Source organism: Oncorhynchus tshawytscha, linkage group LG14 (genome assembly GCF_018296145.1).
Source record: "Oncorhynchus tshawytscha isolate Ot180627B linkage group LG14, Otsh_v2.0, whole genome shotgun sequence".
In the NCBI taxonomy this organism is placed as follows: Eukaryota; Metazoa; Chordata; class Actinopteri; order Salmoniformes; family Salmonidae; genus Oncorhynchus; species Oncorhynchus tshawytscha.
Genome location: NC_056442.1, coordinates 26,351,041 through 26,374,279, shown reverse-complemented (window position 1 = coordinate 26,374,279; position 23,239 = coordinate 26,351,041). Strand labels below are relative to the sequence as shown.

At 42.5% G+C, this 23,239-nt stretch overlaps 1 protein-coding gene across 1 annotated transcript in view; it reads left to right on the top strand.

Moving 5' to 3' along the window:
- The window catches only part of slc8a2b (solute carrier family 8 member 2b), a 108,963-nt gene extending 86,143 nt beyond the window's left edge, over positions 1-22,820 (top strand). Inside the window, exons 8-13 of the mRNA XM_042297235.1 lie at positions 1,974-2,077; positions 2,711-2,728; positions 5,868-5,992; positions 8,272-8,371; positions 14,713-14,991; positions 17,093-22,820. Of these exons, the coding sequence (XP_042153169.1) occupies positions 1,974-2,077; positions 2,711-2,728; positions 5,868-5,992; positions 8,272-8,371; positions 14,713-14,991; positions 17,093-17,469 (1,003 nt within the window). The 3' untranslated portion in view covers positions 17,470-22,820. The remainder of the gene's footprint in view (positions 1-1,973; positions 2,078-2,710; positions 2,729-5,867; positions 5,993-8,271; positions 8,372-14,712; positions 14,992-17,092) is intronic.
- Positions 22,821-23,239: the final 419 nt, after the last annotated feature.

The following is a 23,239-nucleotide window of genomic DNA, read 5'->3' as shown; positions in this document are numbered from 1 at the left end:
CCACTTAGAAATTTCAGACTAGATTTTTCCCCCCCAAAATATTGATCAGTAACTACAAAAATGTCCATTGATTATTGATTATAATCCACATATTAATTCACATTTCCTGTTGCTGCAGGATTGTTTTCCTGCTGTAGCAAAATGGCTCAAATTAAGTTCCTACATCTGTATATCTCCCTTCCCCCTCTTTCTCTCTTCCTCTCTCTTTGTTTCTCTCACTTCACTTGTTTATGTTTGCTCTGCCAACAGGGAGACTGTTGCTGTGGTGACATTTTCAGGCACAATGTCCTGGGAGACATTATCAGGACTAATGAGCATAATAAAAAAAGTGAAACACGTCTTCCAACTCCCCCTCCTCTCCTCCCTTCCTATTTCCTCTTTTCATCAGCCACTCCACATCAGCCTGTGTAAAAGCTGACCGCTAGCCCTGCACTACTCTGTAAGGGGGGGGGTGCGGTGGAACCTATGGGTTAGATCACCAAGAGAGGCTAAGGTTGTTCAGTAGTAGGTACAGTAAATAACCTACAGTAGGTAGTACAGTAAAGGACCTACAGTAGGTAGTACAGTAAAGGACCTACAGTAGGTAGTACAGTAAAGGACCTACAGTAGGTGGTACAGTAAAGGACCTACAGTAGGTGGTACAGTAAAGGACCTACAGTAGGTGGTACAGTAAAGGACCTACAGTAGGTGGTACAGTAAAGGACCTACAGTAGGTGGTACAGTAAAGGACCTACAGTAGGTGGTACAGTAAAGGACCTACAGTAGGTGGTACAGTAAAGGACCTACAGTAGGTGGTACAGTAAAGGACCTACAGTAGGTGGTACAGTAAAGGACCTACAGTAGGTGGTACAGTAAAGGACCTACAGTAGGTGGTACAGTAAAGGACCTACAGTAGGTGGTACAGTAAAGGACCTACAGTAGGTGGTACAGTAAAGGACCTACAGTAGGTGGTACAGTGAAGGGCCTACAGTAGGTGGTACAGTAAAGGGCCTACAGTAGGTGGTACAGTAAAGGGCCTACAGTAGGTGGTACAGTAAAGGGCCTACAGTAGGTGGTACAGTAAAGGGCCTATAGTAGGTGGTACACTAAAGGGCCTACAGTAGGTGGTACAGTAAAGGGCCTACAGTAGGTGGTACAGTAAAGGGCCTACAGTAGGTAGAATCACAGGATGGAAGGAGCAGTGGATGAGGGATGGAGCAGTGGATGAGGATTGGGCCACAGGGGATGATATACAGCAGGGGTGACACCCCTCTGTGTTGCAGACCCCTGGGTGTCCCCTCCCTGACTGGTGTGCATGTCTGCATCTGAATTATTCAGCCGTGGAGTGATGAAATATTGATGCGGGTCCTCTGTTGTGATTTAAGTGCAAGCTGTGCCTGTTAATTTGTCTGGGGCGGCCCCCCGGGGAGGAAGCCATCGTTTGTCTGGCTTTGTGCGGCTCCCCTCCCTGCCTGTTGCTTGATGGCTCTACGTGGCGCATGGTTAGCTCATGGATAACTGGGAGGGACCCACGGTGAAAAGAGAGCCTTGAGGCTCTACATTAAGGACAAGATTGTGTGTGTGTGTGTGTGTGTGTGTGTCTGTGTGTGTGTCTGTGTGTGTGTGTGTCTGTGTCTGTGTCTGTGTCTGTGTGTGTGTGTGTGTGTGTGTGTGTGTGTGTGTGTGTGTGTGTGTGTGTGTGTGTGTGTGTGTGTGTGTGTGTCTGTGTCTGTGTCTGTGTCTCTGTCTCTGTCTCTGTCTCTGTCTCTGTCTCTGTCTCTGTGTCTGTGTGTGTGTGTCTGTCTGTGTCTGTGTCTGTGTGAGGTGAGCTCTCTCTGTAAAGTACAACAAAATCCCTGACTAACCCCTGGGATCACATCCTTCCACTGATCCCTTTTAACTGTTGAATAAAGTGAAATAAGACAGTCTCATCTATTTGTTGATTAATGACCTCGGATACTGACCTGTGTGGGTGGGTGTTTGTGCATGTGCAGTCAGACCCTGCAGGTGAGGATCATTGACGATGAGGAGTATGAGAAAAAGGAGAACTTCTTCATCGTACTAGAGGAACCACGCTGGCTGAAGAGGGGAATCTCAGGTGTGTGTACTTGTAGTGTGTGTGTATGTGTGCTGTGTGTCCTTTTCTGTTTTCCTGATGTCAGTGGTTGGGAATGGGTTGGTGCTGACTGGTATGGAGAACTGCACCTTTAATGAGTTGTGGCACCTCTTATAGAATACTGGCTCTAAAACACAAACCCGGGTACGCTACAATTTAAGTACCTGTTCCTTTTTCATCGCACTTCAGGCACTGACTGAGTTGGGCCTGATAGCTAGTACCAGTCAGGCACTATAGGTAGCTTTGTTTGGTAAAGAATGAATTTTCAATTCTGCTGGTGAGATGAAGATACAAGTAGAGATCTTTCAGAGTCGCAGAGCCAACCAGAGAGCCTGCTGATGTCCAATTGTGTGTGAGGCTAAGAAAACCGAGAGGAAATAGGCCTTGTGTGTGTGTTTCATGCCTGTGTTTTTGAGAGAGAGAGAGAGCGAGAGAGAGAGAGAGAGATTGTTTGTACTGAACTGAGGCACTTAGAGGAGAGTTCACAATAGCTGTCGTGACATCAGAGCTCTTAGTTGGTAAAACCTCACAAGGTCAGGGAAGTGTAATGATGTGCACTTTGACTTGTCTGGAGTTTGGACCGCTGTACTGACGGTTCTTTCTTCTTTCTTCCAGCCCTTCTGCTCAACCAAGGTAAGACCATCAGCAACTTGCCTCACACAACCAGCCTAGAAACAGCAGACATAGAACTTTGTATTTTCCCTAAAAGCCCAAGGGGGGAATTGGTTTTGGATTAGAATCATCCATAAAAACAACAACAAACATTTCACATGAGTTGGTACACTATATAACAACATCAATTTAAGGGTCTATGAAGAACCATAGAAAGAAAATCCAAAACCGGACATGTTTTGGGCCTCCAGGACTGGAATTGAATAGCCCTGCTGTAGAGTTTTAAGCCTTACTTGCGTATTTCCCAGGGTGCCTTTTCAAGTGAACGTTAAAAGTTACCAGTACCACCCATGACTGTGATTGCTAGTGACAGAGACATGGTTGTTGATTTCATCCATTCTCAGTCCTGTGGCCTTCACCAAGCGAGATCCCAAGTGAATACATTGTCATTAACTTGTCATTCTTTAAGACAAGACAAGACAATACATATTTCATGAAGCCTTCTTCTGAGGGCTTAGTTTTACCCTAATCCTGCCTGCAATCATATTATGCTAGTTTACAAAGAGATGTGCAATTCCTATTGGAATCCAGCCAGATTGGGGATATCCGACATTTGGAATTGTATTCACTCACAACTTGCATTCAGAATGACTGCCAGTGTTGGGAAGACTGAGATATGAGATTAATTTAAACAACCATTTCAGTAGCGGGTGCAATAAATCCAAGTAACAGATTGGATTAGTTTAGAAAAATGTATGTTATTTATATTTGAGTAGCATAATATTAAATGTAGACTCGGCACACAAGCAGCACAGCAGATATTGAGTTGAGATGAGTTGCACAGTATTTGCGCATGTGCACGGGTTCCCTTCATGCTCTTACGACCAAAACAGTGGATAAGTTGAGCTTCAAGCTCTTAGTTTTTGCAGAAATTGACCCACTAAGCCGTTTACTTTCTGCATCTATGTCATATCGCTGAGTCTAACTTTAAATGAATTCATCAATATACATGCAAAAACATAGATATTTAAACAAACAATTCTAAAAATCTACTTGCAATAGAGCATGCTGGGAAATATGATAATAAAGGGTGTGGTTTTGATTCAACTCTGGTTATTAACACTAACTCTGGGGTTATTTTACACCACTGAGTGTTAATTTAACTCTTTACATTGTTAATTTAACTCTTTAATCAACACTGGCCAATTTGCTGTGTGCTATGAAAGGGACACATCTGCAGGCTTCCATACATTTCAAGAGCCTTTTAGAATTCTGAAGAACTGTAGATGCCATGTCAAGAAGCTCACAATTAACTCAAAGGTTCTTTATCAGGCAAGAGTTCTCCAAGGAACCTTAAAAGCTGAGGAAGAACATTGTAAGAACCTTTATTTTGTTCACACCTCTGTTGCGGTAAGCCACTTAGGGATTAGCACCCAGTGTTGCCTCGGCCACTGTGGCATAATTTACAAGTCTATTTACAGCATAAATCCATGAGAAGGACCTGCTCACTCCATAAAATGCATCACTCTCACATCGATTTCTATCCATCCCTGGATAAATATTATATGCGGATATATCGTACAACTGGCTTCTCTTGGATAAATATTATATGCGGATATATCGTACAACTGGCTTCTCTTGGATAAATATTATATGCATATATATCGTACAACTGGCTTCTCTTGGATAAATATTATATGCGTATATATCATACAACTGGCTTCTCTTGGATAAATATTATATGCGTATATATCATACAACTGGCTTCTCTTGGATAAATATTATATGCGTATATGTCGTACAACTGGCTTCTCTTGGATAAATATTAAATGTGTATATATCACACAACTGTCTTCTCCTGGATAAATATTAGAGTACTGTCCTTCTACAGTAGTCTAGCAGTGTCCCATGACACACTTTATTCTAATGCACGTCTTAAACAGGTGTTGAAGAGCCTTACCCAATCAGGGCCCATATTCATTAAGCGTCTCAGAGCAGGAGCGCTGATCTAGCATCAGTTCTGCATTTTAGACCATACTGAAAAAAGATGGACACGAGCTGGGAGGATCTGATCCTAGTTCAGCATTCCTACCCTGAGCTGCTTTGTGAATATGGGGTCTGGGATGATGGTGCTGTAATTTACCCACAGTAACCGCAGACCAGTAGTATACTTCATCATTAGAGTGTATTGGTATTAGTATTTAGTATCTGGTGTAACCCTGTTAGAGCAACACGGTGAAGGAGCTGGAGTGTTGGGGGAACACAGTGGGACAGTTGCCATGTGGTGCCTGGCAGCTCTCTACTCCTTTCATAATTACAGCTTGTGCTTTGAAGGCAGAGGAGAGGGACTAAGAGGAATAATATCTGCCCACTCGCCACGCGGCGACGACGACACACAAACAAAGCTTCCCGTGCGTCTTCACGGCTCACCATCTTTGTCGTCCCTCCAATGAGAGGATGAGTAATTATACGCTATAAGTAGATAGGAAATATGATGCTGAATGGAGGCAGGGAGAATGGGTTTTGCCCAGCTGTTTATAGTGTATTTGAGGTGTTATTTTAAATGCGGCATTCTGAGGACCCTATTGGTCCAGTTCAATTTTATTAACAGCCACTAAATCACACTTTGGGACATTGGTCTTTGCCCACCTCAAGTCAGCATAAATCTACCCTCATTTCAACTCACCTTCTGTCTGTTTCTTCCACAATTTCTTTCTCCAACAAAATGTCTGGCTATCTTTTTGTTGCTACGTCTCCCAGACTGCCCTACTTTCATCTTCTCATGAATATACCCCACTAATCTCTCCTTATCTCTTCTCTTTTTCACTCTTGCTTCCCCATCGCACCCACACATTCACCATCAACCTCTCATCTCTCCCACTCTCCCTCCCCCACGTCTCCACATACATGGGCTAATGCACATGAGTGATGTACTGTATGAAGAGGAAATAATGCTGACTCAAACTCAATTATTGATAGGACACTGGCCTTGAAAGATCTGTTTGTGAGGCATGTTGGCATGTTTGAGTTTCAATTTCTCTCTCTCTCTCCTCTCACCCCCTCTCCCCCTCTCTCCTCTCAACCCACCCCCCCCTCTCTCTCTTCTCTCATTCCCTTCAATGTTCTATTGATCTCATCCCTCCTGTCTCCTATCTCTTAGAGGATCCTGATGGCCAGATGAGTGCAGAGGAGGAGGAGGCGAGGCGCATTGCAGAGATGGGAAAGCCCATCTTGGGGGAGCACAGCCGGCTGGAGGTGGTCATTGAGGAGTCTTATGAGTTCAAGGTATATAGCCCCTCTTCTCCTCTGCTTCACTCGATTGGCCACATCAGCGCTCAGGAAATGCATCGAGCATCACTTGGTAGGCGTGCTGATCTACGATCAGTTCCATATAATCTTATTCGTTGTTATCTACTAGGCAAACCTGATCCAAGATCACATACAGCCCCAGAGTCACACAGTTGGTTTAACACCAACCCATTTGAGGACAGACACTGGGCACAGTTGAGGGTCGTTCCACTTCAAGAAATCCAATGCAAGTCAATCGTACCTACATTAGCATATCCAAATCATCTATAAGTAACATCCAATCCATTTTTAGATACTTTAGGATGATTTGGGCATGAAGGATGAAAAGGCTAATATAGGTACCATTGATTTTTTGAGGTGGAGCGACCCTCAACTGTGCCCAGTGTCGGTCCTCAGAAGGGTTGGTGTTTAAGCTAATTGATTAATCAATATTTTCGTCAAGTGAACCAACGGTTGTGACGGACAACAGCTAGCTCATTTAAGTCCTATAGCAACATGCCTCGGGATTTAATCCAATCAGGCCGTGTGCCTCTTCTTGACTTGATTAAGATCCATTTATTATACATAATAAGATTGCGCTTGTCACTGATGATTTATAGCAGCACAAAACAAACACAACAGATAATTGAACTCTCAAGTCATTTCAATGACTGGCACTTGGCTTTATGAAATCCTAGATCAATGTCACATCATTTAATAGCATTGTTAGCTCTATGGATGGGTGGACGGAGTACGCAAAAAAAAGACCAGTGAGAAATGTTTTACACAGGTGAAGTTTCCACATCAACAAGTAAAAACGACTACCGCTGAGCATCACATACTGTATGCCCAGGCAGCTCCTATACCCTGGCAGTCATAGAATACGTTTACATCAGTGGAGGCTGGTGGGAGGAGCTATAGGAGGACAGGCTCATTGTAATGGCGGGAATGGAATCAATGGAACGCAATCAAACGTGTGGTTTCCATATGTTTGCTCTGTATGATACTGATCCATTGATTCCATTCCAGCCATTACCATGGGCCCGTCCTCCTATAGCTCCTCCCACCAGCCTCCACTGATGTAAACACACTCTAATAATTCAATCTTAAACTGGATTATGGCAGTAGGCCGACAATGGCAATAGCCATGTGAACCCTTTACTCTGCTGATTTTACATCGGCGTAGGGTTAAATCGAAGTAAACCCACGCTGGTTAAAACATCTGCTTCTCTGAGCATTCTTTCACAGGATAAGGTGAATCATTGTCCCCGCGGTGCGTTTGATCTATGCACCGGTAGCCAAAGCTTCCCTCTAATGCCCGAGTGGCGTGAGTTCGGATAAAACGGAAAGTGTGCATCTTAGAATTAGTTTTCACATACAAACTTTATATGTTCGAACTCCGAATCAAATAGGCTTCGCAGAATTAACCTGGCTTCTGTGGTACGTTTATTTTGATTGGCGATTTTCTGCATTTATTTTTCCCATCAGTAGCCTGATTTCACGTAAACAGGATTATTCAGAAAATCGTTCTCCTTGCAGAGCATGTAAATGTTTTGAACAACTAATCTAACTATCCACAATAATCGTATTATTGTGTGCAATAGGACAGCATGTCCCAGTTTTCTAAAGGCTGATGGCCATCGCCTGTAGTCCCCAGTCTTACAGAGGCTTACCCACATTGGTGAGACCTTTCTAGCCAATGAAACCTCCTATCCAGTCGGGTTTGGCTAGGGTGCTTCATAGGATGTTTTTATTGGTTAGATTGAGTAGGAGGAAGTTACAGTTTGGTGCAGTAATACTTGAGTTCTCGATATGATGCTTTTCTTCAGTGCCTGAGTGGATCCCAGGACTCAGCATGTGGTTTGCTGTGATTGCTTGGGAGGAGTGTCCTTATAAACACAGCATGTGTTTATAAGGACCACAGTGTGCGTGTGTGTGTGTGTGTGTGCGTGTGCGTGTGTGTGCGTGTGTGTGCGTGTGCGTGCGTGTGCGTGTGTGTGTGTGTGTGCGTGCGTGTGTTTGCGGTTTAAACAAATACTACTATTGTGAATTCATATTACCCCAGAAATGGACCCCAGAAAGAGTAGCTGCTGCTATCGCAACAGCTAATGGGGATCTTAATAAAATATCAACTATTACTGCACTTCTCATGGTAACGAGGCCACTTCCTCAAACTCTTCTAGACATTCTCCATTAGTGTTCCGGTCACGCACATGAGTTTGCCTTCGTCTCTATAATAGGATGTTGACTATGCGCTTTTTGTTTGTGATTGGCAGAGCACCGTTGACAAGCTCATTAAGAAGACCAACTTGGCCCTTGTGATTGGCACTCACTCCTGGAGGGAGCAGTTCGTGGAAGCTGTGACTGTCAGCGCAGGTCAGCTTTTGGTATTTGTGCGTGTGTGTGATTTCTATTGAGTGAAAGAAAGATGAATAACGTGAGTCTCACTGTTGACATTGTATTATACACACACACACTGACTAGAGCAGGCCTGGGCAATTATTTTCCATGGAGGGCCACATTAGAAAATATTTTTGCCATCGCGGGCCAGAATCCTATTACAGGATTATATGTCGTTTTGACAGATATATCTACTGTAAATCACGTCCTGATATGCTACTCATTTAACTTTTTTAACATGCACAGAGGTAAACCACATCCATGTTCTCCTTTTGGTAGGTATCTTCATTATTAAAACTTCCAATGAACTACACGGAGGGAGAAGTACACTGTGCATTCAGCACCACGGACAGAACTCTTGTTAACTCGTATGCACAAAAACACAAGAAAGAGAGAGTGCTCAACATTACATTTAAACTACTCAATCAGTGTGAGGAGTGAAGTCTCTGATGGGCATTGACTAGAGCAGTGAAGTCAGGTATAGTTTCTGACGTCTCTATGCGCAGGATTACTGAGGTCAGAGTCCGTAAGAGATGATCTGTGCCTTGTTATATTTCATCACTGAAAACATATGTTCACATACATAGGTTGACCCAAACAGTACAAACATCTTCTGAGCATGACTCCGAATCTTTGGAAAGTTTTGTTCATCGAGAGATGCATAGAACCTCATCAGTGACATTGTTTTGAATAGTTCGCCAATCACTGCATCAGACTGAAGATGGATAAGCTCACGTTGCAGGTCAGTGGGAGCGTTATCCACATTGAAGGTGAAAGGAGAGGAAACCAACTGCATGTCATTTTCCAACACTTTGAAATCCTCAAAACGATGAGGAAACTCGCCATTCAAAGCACGCAGCAGCGATGTATACTTCTCCCGTTGGTCATCTGATAGAGAACAGACTAGTAGTGTCAGAAGGTCATCTGATAGAGAACAGACTAGTAGTGTCAGAAGGTCATCTGATAGAGAACAGACTAGTAGTGTCAGAAGGTCATCTGATAGAGAACAGACTAGTAGTGTCAGAAGGTCATCTGACAGGGAACAGACTAGTAGTGTCAGAAGGTCATCTGATAGGGAACAGACTAGTAGTGTCAGAAGGTCATCTGACAGGGAACAGACTAGTAGTGTCAGAAGGTCATCTGATAGAGAACAGACTAGTAGTGTCAGAAGGTCATCTGACAGGGAACAGACTAGTAGTGTCAGAAGGTCATCTGATAGGGAACGACTAGTAGTGTCAGAAGGTCATCTGATAGGGAACAGACTAGTAGTGTCAGAAGGTCATCTGATAGGGAACAGACTAGTAGTGTCAGAAGGTCATCTGATAGGGAACAGACTAGTAGTGTCAGAAGGTCATCTGATAGGGAACAGACTAGTAGTGTCAGAAGGTCATCTGATAGGGAACAGACGAGTAGTGTCAGAAGGTCATCTGATAGGGAACAGACTAGTAGTGTCAGAAGGTCATCTGATAGGGAACAGACTAGTGGTGTCAGAAGGTCATCTGATAGGGAACAGACTAGTAGTGTCAGAAGGTCATCTGATAGGGAACAGACTAGTGGTGTCAGAAGGTCATCTGATAGGGAACAGACTAGTAGTGTCAGAAGGTCATCTGATAGGGAACAGACTAGTAGTGTCAGAAGGTCATCTGATAGAGAACAGACTAGTGGTGTCAGAAGGTCATCTGATAGGGAACAGACTAGTAGTGTCAGAAGGTCATCTGATAGGGAACAGACTAGTAGTGTCAGAAGGTCATCTGATAGGGAACAGACTAGTAGTGTCAGAAGGTCATCTGATAGGGAACAGACTAGTAGTGTCAGAAGGTCATCTGATAGGGAACAGACTAGTAGTGTCAGAAGGTCATCTGATAGAGAACAGACTAGTAGTGTCAGAAGGTCATCTGACAGGGAACAGACTAGTAGTGTCAGAAGGTCATCTGATAGGGAACAGACTAGTAGTGTCAGAAGGTCATCTGATAGAGAACAGACTAGTAGTGTCAGAAGGTCATCTGATAGGGAACAGACTAGTAGTGTCAGAAGGTCATCTGATAGGGAACAGACTAGTAGTGTCAGAAGGTCATCTGATAGGGAACAGACTAGTAGTGTCAGAAGGTCATCTGATAGAGAACAGACTAGTAGTGTCAGAAGGTCATCTGATAGAGAACAGACTAGTAGTGTCAGAAGGTCATCTGATAGAGAACAGACTAGTAGTGTCAGAAGGTCATCTGACAGGGAACAGACTAGTAGTGTCAGAAGGTCATCTGATAGAGAACAGACTAGTAGTGTCAGAAGGTCATCTGATAGAGAACAGACTAGTGGTGTCAGAAGGTCATCTGATAGAGAACAGACTAGTAGTGTTGGATGTTGGGTGAGATTGTGGGCTTCTCCTTGACAGGTCAGGAGGATTCATTTTCCCTTGAAGGCTTTGACAAGGCTGTACATCTGATGCACAAAAAGGCCCTTCCCTTCTAGTTTGGAATTCAGTTCATTCATGAAGGCCCTGATGTCCACGGTGAAGGCAAAATCAGCCAACCATTCTTTATCTTTTACTTGAGGGGAATCCACATATTTTCCTTTCATTTGCAAAAACTCAGCAATCTCTGACTTCAGGTCCCACCCCCTTTTAAGCACCTTCCCCAAAGGTTTGTGTGGTAGGAGAGATCTGCATGACCTGACTCTGTCTCTTCTAACAGTGAGACAAACTGCCTGTGGTTTAAAGATTTTGCTTTTATGAAGTTTACCACTGTAGGGACTGTATCCACAACATGGCTCATTTTCAGAACACATTTATAGAGCACCTCCTGATGAATAATGCAGTGCAGGAAAAATCATTTTCTGATCTGGGTTCAGCTCAGCTACTTGATCTTTTATCCTTTTCAAAAGGCCAACGCTTTTTCCTGTCAAGTTTGGGCACCCATCAGTGGTCACACTGGATAACTTTTCAAACCTGAGTCTCAGCTTTGCCACACACTTATTGACCTCCAATAAATCCTTCCCTGTGGTTGTGCTCTTCATTGACTGCACTGAAGCTCCTCTGTCATTTCAAAGTCTGGGGTTATGCCTCGTAAGAATATCAACAGCGCCGTGTCACGTTCATCACTGCTCTCATCCAGGGCCAAGGAGAAATCGGTGAAATGCTTTACCTTGTCTTTCAACTGTTGTTCCACATTCTCTGCGACGTCCTCAACACGTCGTGTCACTGTTCGTCTTGACAGGGAAACATTTTCAAACAGCTCTTTCTTGTCGGGGCAAAGTATTTCTGCAGAGTCAATTAAACATTCTTTAATGAATTCGCCTTCAGGGAATGGCTTGCTATGTTTAGCAGTTTCGTGGGACAGTACATAGCTAGTTCACGCAATTCTGTCGTTTGGTGAAAGTCCTTGCTGCTTTTGCAACTGAGAAAGCAACTCTTTCGATGCTCTTGCCCTCTGCTCAGAAGACATTCCTATATCTCTCTGCACGCTTCGTCTGGAAGTGTTGGAACAAGTTGTAGTCCTTCAAGACAGCGATGCTCTGTTTGCACACTAAGCACACAGCTTCCCCTGATACCTCAATAAAGAAATATTTGCTGGAACATCCTGCATTCATTGTCTACTTTCCTTTTCTTTGAAATCTTTGAAAAACACATTTTTGCTCAATTTCTAGCTAGCTACTATTTGTAACTGTGACGAGGTGTGTGTCAGCCTGTCAGTCACGGTCTTTCCTCGAGCAGGTGTTATTTATATGTGTCTTCCCGAGTCTATTTAAAAAAAAAAAAAAAAAAATTTTTTTTATTATTATAATTTTTTTATTAACAACAAATCAATACATAAAGCACATGAGGAAACACAAGCATACATAGATTACAAACGATAGACAATCGAGCTAGGGGCGGGGCTGGGGGCGGGGCTAGGGGGCACAATATCACATTACAATTACACAAGGACCTTAAGGGACATGCATATACTTACAATTCTAACAGCTTTTTTGTTAGTAGAGCATTTAACCGTCTTAAAATACAGTTCAATTTCTTTTTGTAGGGTACGAAAATGTGGTTTTATGTTTGTAAATTTACATTGTGTATATGAAATTTGGCCAAAAGAATAATGAAATTAATTACATAAAAATGATTCCGCTTGACGCAGCGGTCTAAGACACTGCATCTCAGTGCAAGATGCGTCACTGCGGTACCTGGTTGGAATCCAGGTTGCATCACATCCGGCCGTGATTGAGAGTCCCATAGGGCGGCGCACAATTGGCCCGTCCGGGTTTGCTCCGGGTAGGCCGTCATTGTAAATAAGAATTTCTTCTTAACTGATTTGCCTTGTTAAATAAATAAAGGTTACATCTTTTTTTTTTTTTATCCCACAAGCGATGGGGGTTAAATCATTACACAAAGGTGAGTATTCATTTGGCTTTTAATTTGAATAACAAATACGTTTTTCAAAACTTTACTATCGCAAATTCTTGATGTGATCTGAGTATGATTCCACAGGCCGTATTGAATCAGGTCATGGGTCGCATACGGACCCCAGGACGGCCATTGCTCAAGCCTGGATTGGAGCCATAATGAAGGACTTCACAGCTGCTTTATGAATGTCATTTCTTGCTCATGCTTTGAATAGTGATCTGAGTGTTTTTTGTCCAGAGCCATAATTACATCAAATATTTGGAGTCCTTTGTTGTTCTTCCAAAGAGCTGCCCAAGCATTTCATTCAGGGAGTGAGTGTTAGCTTGCTCGTTAAGTTTGATATGTCAAGGGGAAACAAGTGAGGACACAGCCTTATTTTCGGGATCCTCATTATAACAGGAAACAACTTGTTTTGAAAGGTGATAATTGCAAACCCACAGACTTCATATAAAAAGGTTTCTGTGATATTTATCTTGGTAATATCTATTATAAAGTGTAATATTGACTTTAGAAAGCAAAGCTGTCTTCCACAGTGTTGAGGTAATGGGTGAGATGTCTGACTGTCTATGTCTGGTGTAAAAGCGCCCCCTGGTGGACTGTTATATTCATTACAGATAAACATGAATATAACAATACACCAAGTAAAACACAGGGGTGTGTGTGTGTGTGTGTGTGTGTGTGTGCGCGCCAGTGAAGGCTCCTCCGAGGAGGTAGAGGAGGACCATCCTTAGTGAGGTTATCCTTTTTTAGGTAAAACTAAACTAAATGATTGATTAAAAAAACACTGTTTTGCAGTGAAGGTCTACAGTAACCTCAACAGCACTCTTTGGAGTAGCACCATGGTGTAGCCGGAGGACATCTAGTTCCCGTACTACCCAGGGTACATTGACTTCGATACAAAACCTAGGAGGTTCATGGTTCTCACACCCTTCCATAGACATACTCAGTAATTATGACAACTTCCAGAGGACGTCCTCCAACCTATCAGCGTGAACTGACATGTTGTCCACCCAAACAAGGAATCATAATGAATATTGTACTGAAAGCATGAGCTACAGCTAGCTAGCACTGCATCAAATGTGGTGTGTAGTTGACTCAAAGAGAGAGAAAGACAATCGTTGAACAGTTTTGAACAAATTAATTTCTTCCAAAATGAAGGACAAGCGAGCGAGAGTGTCATTTTTTCAGTTTCACTTATTTAGAAAGCGAATGCAGAAAGCTAGTTTAGTCTACTCAAACAAAGAGGGATGCTATGTTAGGTAGCTGGCTATGGGTATCCAACACTGGAACTCTTCCAAATCAAGGGAAGCTTTTGGTTTTATTAATTCATTGCCACCGGGGCCCGCCGGTGTAACTGCTAAACTGATTGCTGACTGTAACACTGTACTGCATGATTGTAAAGGATTTACTAACTCGTTAGTTCTAGTAGCTAAGTTGACTATGACGTTAGTTAATTTGATGACAACAGCTGCGTGTAGCGGTTAGGGGTTATGATATGAAGGTTTGGCTAGGAAAGGTTTTTTCGCCTGGTCACAAACAGCTGTTGTTTGCAACTGTTGGCCTAATGATTACACCCTAGATCAGCTAGAAGCAGGCAAGAGTGTGCAAGGTGGTATTGAATGTGTCACTGTCTGTCACTTTGATGAATCATTATTTTCTCTCGACCTGTGCACCTACGTTGTAAACTTTCATTCAAAGGCTAGGTTGTTGCAACCTGATGGGTATAGGCATATAGTAGCCTAAACGTATCGATCTTACATTGATCTTGGTGAATGGAATATGAATGACAGTCATCCAATATGCTGTAATAGAAATGAGGCCATGCTTATTTAAAAAAAAAAAGTATTGTCCTCCCTCGTCTTAAACGGCACCAACCACCACTGGTGTGAGTGCGTGCATAAGTCTCTTATGTTTTACTGTATCCACCTCCCAGGGGATGGTGATGACGATGACGAGGAGGGGCGTGAAGAGCGTCTGCCATCCTGCTACGACTACGTCATGCACTTTCTGACGGTGTTCTGGAAGGTTCTGTTCGCCTTCGTTCCGCCCACCGAGTACTGGAATGGCTGGGCCTGCTTCTTCGTGTCCATCTCGGTCATCGGTATCTTGACTGCCATCATCGGGGACCTGGCCTCCCACTTTGGCTGCACTGTGGGCCTCAGGGACACTGTCACTGCCGTGGTGTTTGTGGCTCTTGGCACCTCTATTCCTGGTGAGAGATTATGTATATACAGTTGAAGTGTGTGTGTGTGTGTGTGCGTGTGTGTGTGAAATAGAGGCACTATGGGCTCAAGTACATCTGCCTCACCAGGCAGCCATATTGGTAGGATGTGTGTATAGACCTCCTAGCACTAAGGTGTCCTATCTGGATGACTTATGCACTGGGGTTTGACCAGGCCACAGATAGTAACAGAGATGTATAGTTGAAGTCGGAAGTTTACATACACTTAGGTTGGAGTCATTAAAACTCGTTTTTCAACCACTCCACAAATCTCTTGTTAATAAAGTATAGTTTTGGCAAGTCGGTTAGGACATCTACTGTGTGCAGTAATTTTTCCAACAATTGTTTACAGACAGATTATTTCACTTATAATTCACTGTATCACAATTCCAGTGGGTCAGAAGTTTACATACACTAAGTTGACTGTGCCTTTAAACAGCTTTAAACATTCCAGAAAATGATGTCATGGCTTCAGAAGCTTCTGATAGGCTAATTGACACCATTTGAGTCAATTGGAGGTGTACCTGTGGATGTCTTTCAAGACCTACCTTCAAACTCAGTACCTCTCTGCTTGACATCATGGGAAAATCAAAAGAAATCAGCCAAGACCTCAGAAAATCATTGTAGACCTCCACATGTCTGGTTCATCCTTGGGAGCAATTTCCAAATGCCTGAAGGTACTACGTTCATCTGTACAAACAATAGTACGCAAGTATAAACACCATGGGACCACGCAGCCGCCATACCGCTCAGGAAGGAGACGCGTTCTGTCTCCTAGAGATGAACGTACTTTGGTGCGAAAAGTGCAAATCAATCCCAGAACAACAGCAAAGGACCTTGTGAAGATGCTGGAGGAAACCGGTACAAAAGTATCTATATCCACAGTAAAATGATTCCTATAATGACATAACCTGAAAGGCCGCTCAGCAAGGAAGAAGCCACTGCTACAAAACCACCATAAAAAATTGAGACTACGGTTTGCAACTGCACATGGGGACAAAGATCGTACTTTTTGGAGAAATGTCCTCCTTTCTGATGAAACAAAAATAGAAGTGTTTGGCCATAATGACCGTCGTTATATTTGGAGGAAAAAGGGGGAGGCTTGCAAGCCGAAGAACAGCATCCCAACCGTGAAGCACGGGGTGGCAGCATCATGTTGTGGGGGTGCTTTGCTGCAGGAGGGACTGGTGCACTTCACAAAATAGATGGCATCATGGGGAAGGAAAAATATGTGAACATATTGAAGCAACATTTCAAGACATCAATCAGGAAGTTAAAGCTTGGTCGCAAATGGGTCTTCCAAATGGACAATGACCCCAAGCATACTTCCAAAGTTGTGGCAAGATGGCTTAAGGACAACAAAGTCAAGGTATTGGAGTGGCCATCACAAAACCCTGACCTCAATCCCATAGAACATTTGTGGGCAGAACTGGAAAAGTGTGTGCGAGCAAGGAGGCCTACAAACCTGACTCCGTTTCACCAGCTCTGTCAGGAGGAATGAGCCTAAATTGACCCAACTTATTGAGGGACCAAATTTTAAAAATTTTAAGGCAGTGCTACCAAATACTAATTGACTGTATGTAAACTTCTGACCCACTGGGAATGTGATGACAGAAATAAATAATTATCTCCACTATTATTCTGACATTTCACATTCTTAAAATAAAGTGGTGATCCTAACTGAACTAAGATAATGACTTTTTACTAGGATTAAATGTCAGGATTTGTGAAAAACTGAGTTTAAATGCATTTGGCTAAGGTGTATGTAAACTTCAGACTCCAACTGTATCTCCTAATGTCATTTAAATACCACAACCATTCCTCATTTAACGAGGGTTCGGTACAAGGTAATAGGGTTAAGGTAAAAAAAAATGTATACGATTACTCAGAGTGAAATAGCAGAAATTCCTGCTTTGCAGCTTGTCCAGTTCGTGAAATCCGTGTGTGTGTGTGTGTGTGGTGTGACTACAAGGAATGACAACAGCATGGACCCGGGCTCCCTGGCCTACTCCCTCAGCCTCTTCACCAGCTGTGATGACAGGTACTTCACCTATCTCTCTCACTTCTCTCTCCTTCCCTCCTCCCTCCTCAGACACATTTGCCAGCAAGGTGGCGGCCACGCAGGACCAGCACGCTGATGCGTCGGTGGGCAACGTGACTGGCAGCAACGCGGTCAACGTGTTCCTGGGCATCGGGGTGGCGTGGTCAGTGGCGGCCGTCTACTGGAAGGTGCAGGGCAAGGAGTTCCGCGTGGACCCAGGCTCCCTGGCCTTCTCAGTCACCCTCTTCACCAGCTTCGCCTTCATCTGCATGGGCGTGCTGCTGTTCCGCCGGCGGCCCTCTATCGGAGGGGAGCTGGGCGGGCCGCGGACAGCACGCATCATCACCAGCCTCCTCTTCCTGGGCCTCTGGTTCCTCTACGTCCTCTTCTCCAGCCTGGAGGCCTACTGCCACATAGAGGGCTTTTAGAGGACACATGAGAGCAGAGACAGGGCTACTAGTCAAAACACTGATATACATTATAGTTATTATAATACACACATCTACAACAGGACAGGGCCCAGGCCAAAGGTTGTGACCTGGTCATTATCACTGGATCGCTAATACCTAAGGGATCTGTAGACATACCCGATATACACATGCACACACACACTTACATACAGACACATACACACATGTACTGAAACATGAACTGTACATATAACTACATGCATGCACAAACAAATGCACACGTGGTCTCTCACCAAGACCAACACACACATACAGCACTGTGACAAGGGCACCACACAGGTTGCATGTGGCCTGGATGACACCCAGTTAACATCAACCTCCTATTGCACACTCAAGTGTTATACACACTCACTGGACAAACGAGGAAGAGAAGGAGAGAAAAGAAAGTATTGGTCAAGGAAGTGACGAAGGAAGTAAGACTGGAGAGATTTCAAAGGAAGCACGTTCAGAATGTAAACCAGCATGTCGTAAAAGAGGGAGAGTGAAGGAGAGAAAGAGACAGACGGGTGTGTAGAAACTAAGTGTTGCAGTGGCATTCTATTCATTCCGACTGGCTGCGTAACATGGTTTTGGGTCCAGACTGCTTTAATTGAAGCAGGGTAGAGTGCCATGTGTTTTGCAGGGTGGGCCGTAGCTCCGTCATCGTTGCAGGGAAGGCGAACCAGACTCGATCCACTCGACTCAATCCATGTCTGTGTGGCCTTAAAGCAGTACCCTTTCGCTGGGGGTTCCATTTCAAAGGCAGAATCCACACACGTAGAAGCTGTGGTGGAAAAAGTACTCAACTATCATACGTGAGTAAAAGTAAAGATACCTTAATAGAGAATGACTTGAGTAAAAGTAAAAGTCACCCAGTAAAATACTACTTGTTCTAAAAGTATCTGGTTTTAAATGTGCTTAATGTACAGTGGTGCAAAATGTACTCAATTGTCAGACTTGAGTAAAAATAAAAAGTGAAAGTAAATGTTATACATCAAATTCCGTATATTAAGCAAACCAGACCGCACAATTTTCTTTTTATTTCTTTTTATTTTCGGACAGCCAGGGGCACACTCCAAAACTCCGACATCGTTTAAAAAACGTAGTATTTGTGTTTAGTGAATCCGCCAGATCAGAGCGAGTAGAGATGATAATGTATTATATTGATAGGTGCGTGAATTGGACCATATTACTGTCCTGCTTTTGGGTGTCAGGGAAAATGTATGGGAGTAAAAAGTGGAGAAAAAAAAATTGGAATGTTGTGGAGTACAAGTAAAAGTTGTCAAAAAATAGTCATGTACAGATACCCCAAAAACTAGTAGTACTTCAAAGTATTTTTACAAAGTTACTTTACACCACTGCGTAGTAGTGGAATGGGTCCATCTTCAGTCGCTATGACAGAGCACCATGAAAATGGTTGATTAATGAGTAGGATGTTTACATTTAGCAATGGGAGATAAAACAACAACAACAAAACTGAAAGCCCCAAGTTGCAGTTACTGTATGGTTTCCCATACAGGGGAGGTGGGAATTATGTATGACATTGAAACAAGCTCTCAATTCTGTGTTGGTGTAAATACAATAGGAGTGTATATGTATTTGTTAGAGGGGCTTCTCTACAGATATGGTGGGATGGGGTGGCCAATAATAGATATAATGCATGGGGTTCAGAAACTAGTCACCACTGTCTTACTTCACAGGAAAATGACTTTTGCAGGTAGCTTGTGTAAATTATGGCTCCGAGATGAGGTATCATCCTTTCACCATAACCACAATCCCCATCCATCGAACTTTAACATAGAGTCGATCCAGAGGGATTAAATATAAATGTGCCTCATCTGTGGACTTCTGAATGAAGGGAAGACGGAGTTTCTGGAGGCACGACTCTGAAAAACGAAAGTCTCACACCCAGCTCTTGAGGCTCTTACTGTTGTGTCTCACTGGACTTCAGATCATAGATCTGCATTCCACTCCAGCAGACAGTAGAGTCCTCCATCACCATCATGTTTGAGACATTTTGAATGACCTTTCGCAACCACAATGAGAGTGAAATGATGATTTAGCAATGCAGGCACGTTGATGGTGTAAATATTATTTTATGTTACTGTCCAAGGGTGAGTTACTATCCACTGAAGCACAGCACAAAGCGACACAATGTCCTAGAATGTAGAATGCTACGACAAGAGTGTATCGCTATCTGACGTATACTTTTCAAAAACAATCCTTTACCTGAATACAGGTATAAAGTCAAACCTTTACATCTATATACTGTATCCCTTTGGCTCCACGCTTGCTCAGTGGACAGTAACTATTCATCGTTCTTTGGTGGATGAAAAGGTAAAAGCAGAGAGGGGTGGTGAGGTTGAGGGTAGCGTTTGTTTGGTCCAAAAGTTATCCTATGTGAGGATATTGGCCACCTGTGTAGGACTTCAGGACCGACAGAGTTCTGTACCATGATGTTTATATTGTTGTTCATTAAATCAAAATGTGTCAATATTTGTGGGAAAAAAAACACGTTGTTCGTTTGTGATACTTGTGATACTATAGCGGATACTATAGCGGTATGGAGGGCTTGTAAACCCTCTGCTGTGGAATACTGGGTAGAGATGCATGACATGACAGAATAATAGTGACAGCACAGCACCGGCATGGACAAAAACAATATAATGCATGGGTGGTGACAAGAGAATAGTGTTTGTGTCTTTTATGTGAGAAAGCAGAAGGTCCAGACTGCAGCCAGACCTGTGAAGAGCATGCAGACTGCCTCTGCTCCTCACCTGTTTACAGTAAAGGCTGCCCTGAGATCAGCTCAACCCAACCCCAGCTAATTGGCCCCAAATACAGCAACACTGGCCCACCATCAGTACTTAAGACCATGGCATATAAATTATCTTATTTTGGAGTGAGGCTTACAGTACATCAATTTGTCCAACAGTGTTGGTTCAAATGCTCCTATTCTTCTGGTTTTTTTTTACCTTTTGAAATCCAAACCTCCCCGTTTGCTTGACAGTGAAACTGGGATAGATTACATTTCAAACGGTGTGTTCTCATCAGCTACAGACTGTTATTCAGTAACTACTGATCGTCGCTACTGTAATTCTGCATCATACTCATTTAATGCCTTAAAGTCTAGTACTTACTATTTAGTCAAATTTGACTTGTCTTGTGTGGGCGTCAGAAACCTAATTGATTAGTGTGCAATATGTGGAACCAGTCAGCAATCTCTACTACTGAGTTAAGAAGAGTAGCAAGAGCTAATATGATTACATACAAACTGAAATAACATCTTCTTGAAAGATCAACTTAACGATACTGTATTTACTCTGGATCTGACTCTACCATATAATATATTGTTACCCCTGCTCCAATCTCAATGAGATGAAAGTGCAATTAATAAGATAGTGGGAGATGGGGAGGGGTAGTGAACTGTTACAAGACTGTCCATGGTCCTTACATGTGGTACAATCACCTGACTTACTGAGTCGCTAAGAAAACATGTGGAATAACAGAAGAGAACAAGGCTGACACAAAATGGAGGTGGGTTTATCTCAGTATTGCCAGGTGTTCTGAGGTGGATATGGAGAAAATAGGACACAGCAGTGAGGCTCTGAGTTAATATGCTGCACAATACTAGAGATCGTATGGGAGTTTTCCCCACTTATTTTAGAGTTCAAGATACTTGGAACTCTAGTTAAACTGTAGAGTTGTCAATCAGTGCAACCAGTGAGAACGATTTAACATTTAAATATTACAAATGCAAACAATGGATTAAAAAGGTAATGACATTTTGGAAGTTAAGTGAGTAAACAAATTGACCTCCTCAAAACTATAGATTTATTGATTCAAATAGTAAAGGCTCTCTTGAGAATAGTAATGTATAAATATGCTTATTGTTGCTTGTATAACATATATAATATCAACAAAGATTTCAGTTACCTTGGCCCTCAGTGTTTCCCCAGTCTTTGTCAACTTTTGAAAATAAACGTCTCTTCAGATTATGTTGATAATGCTGGAAGCACCATAGACGTAGACCCAATGGTTTAGGAGGGTAATAAAAGAGACATTTTGATATTTCTCTAATTGTCCAATTTGAAGACAAATTTCCCCTTGAACTAGTCATTTGATGTAGCACAAACTACATGTACATTTCTGTTGCCCAGATTATTTAATTTATTTATATTTATTAATAATATTTTATTGTTCAACGGCTCCTTGAAGCAAACCATTTGAACCGTTCCAATGCTTCAAAGAGAGTGGGAGCAATGTGCAATATAAAGCTGACTCTTCTTTGCTTTCATCTTAATGAGCAGTCAACTCGGCTCACTCGGTGGGAGTGAAACACCTATTTTCTCCAGTGTTTGTTGCGCCCTCGGCCAACCAACAGATTTATTTAATTCACTTGAGATTAGCATGTTTACATACACATTTGTAATGGACATTCCAATGAACCTTGTCAGTTTGTTCAGGGTTGTTATACATAGGATGACATTTTACAGGGCCTTTACTGTGGTCATTGGGTTGGTTATGACATACTTTTTCCTGAATTGAACTGTCTACAATGTTCAGACAATGTTCAGTGTTTTGATGACTTCTATTTAACTATCTGGCCTTTGCCATTGCTGTAGATCAGATATCACTCCCAGATGTTTTATGTGTTGTAAATGCCATCCTATGTGCAAATGCATGAACATTGTGTGTTAGCATGGTCTGTTAAGGACATCTAGGTTTACATTTGGATCGGGTTATCCCAAAACAGTTTTTGGCCTGTGTGGCTGCTTGCGTGGTCTGCTCACGCTTGCAACAAACTGAGCAATGTCGACTTGGTCGAGCAGCTGGTGAATTGTCATTTTTTGATTACGTGTTAACAGTCTACTTACTTATTCACCACCTATAAAAGCTGTGAAAAGAAAGCCTGACTTTTCCCGTCTATGTCTGAATGTCTCTGATCATTTGGTTGTCAGTTTGTTGGAGTTTGATATTTCTGTGTCTGTGTCCGTGCCCCTCAACTTTCTGTATTGGGGTGAACCACCCCAGGTCTTGCTCTTCAATGTGTCCTTGGTGCAGTTTTATCTGTGAACCTTTCTCTCTGCCTGACATTTGTATGGAATAGTGACTGACTTAAAGAAGATATGTGATATTTACATTTATTCAATACTGTAATAAATGATTTGAAAATTATATTACATTTTTTTAATGAAAGGATAAACAAAGGAAGAGAAAAATGAAACTTGTTTTGGAGAACCTATGGCATGAGGTGTAATGTGTTCTGAAAAAACAACTATGTAATCAACTCAAGTTAACCTTATTGAATATAGTTTATTTATTTTCAACGCTTACTGTGTCTGTGTAATCATTTTATGCATGACAAGTTGAAAACAAGTCGCAGATGACATTGATAACAACTTACATTACAAGTCATTGAGTACGCTGCACGTTCAAGACTTTCTCTCATTATATACTGAACAAAAATATAAATGCAACAATTTCAAAGATTTTACTGAGGTACAGTTCATATAAGGAAATCAGTCAATTAAAATCCATTAATTAAGCCCTAATCTATAGATTTCACATGACTGGGAATACAGATATGCATCTGGTCACAGATACCTTAAAAAAAAAAATTTTGTAGGGGTATGGATCAGAAAACCTGTCCGTATCTGGTTTGACCACCATTCACCTCATGCAGCAGGACACATCTCCTTTGCATAGAGTTCATCAGGCTGTTGATTGTGGCTTGTGGAATGTTGTC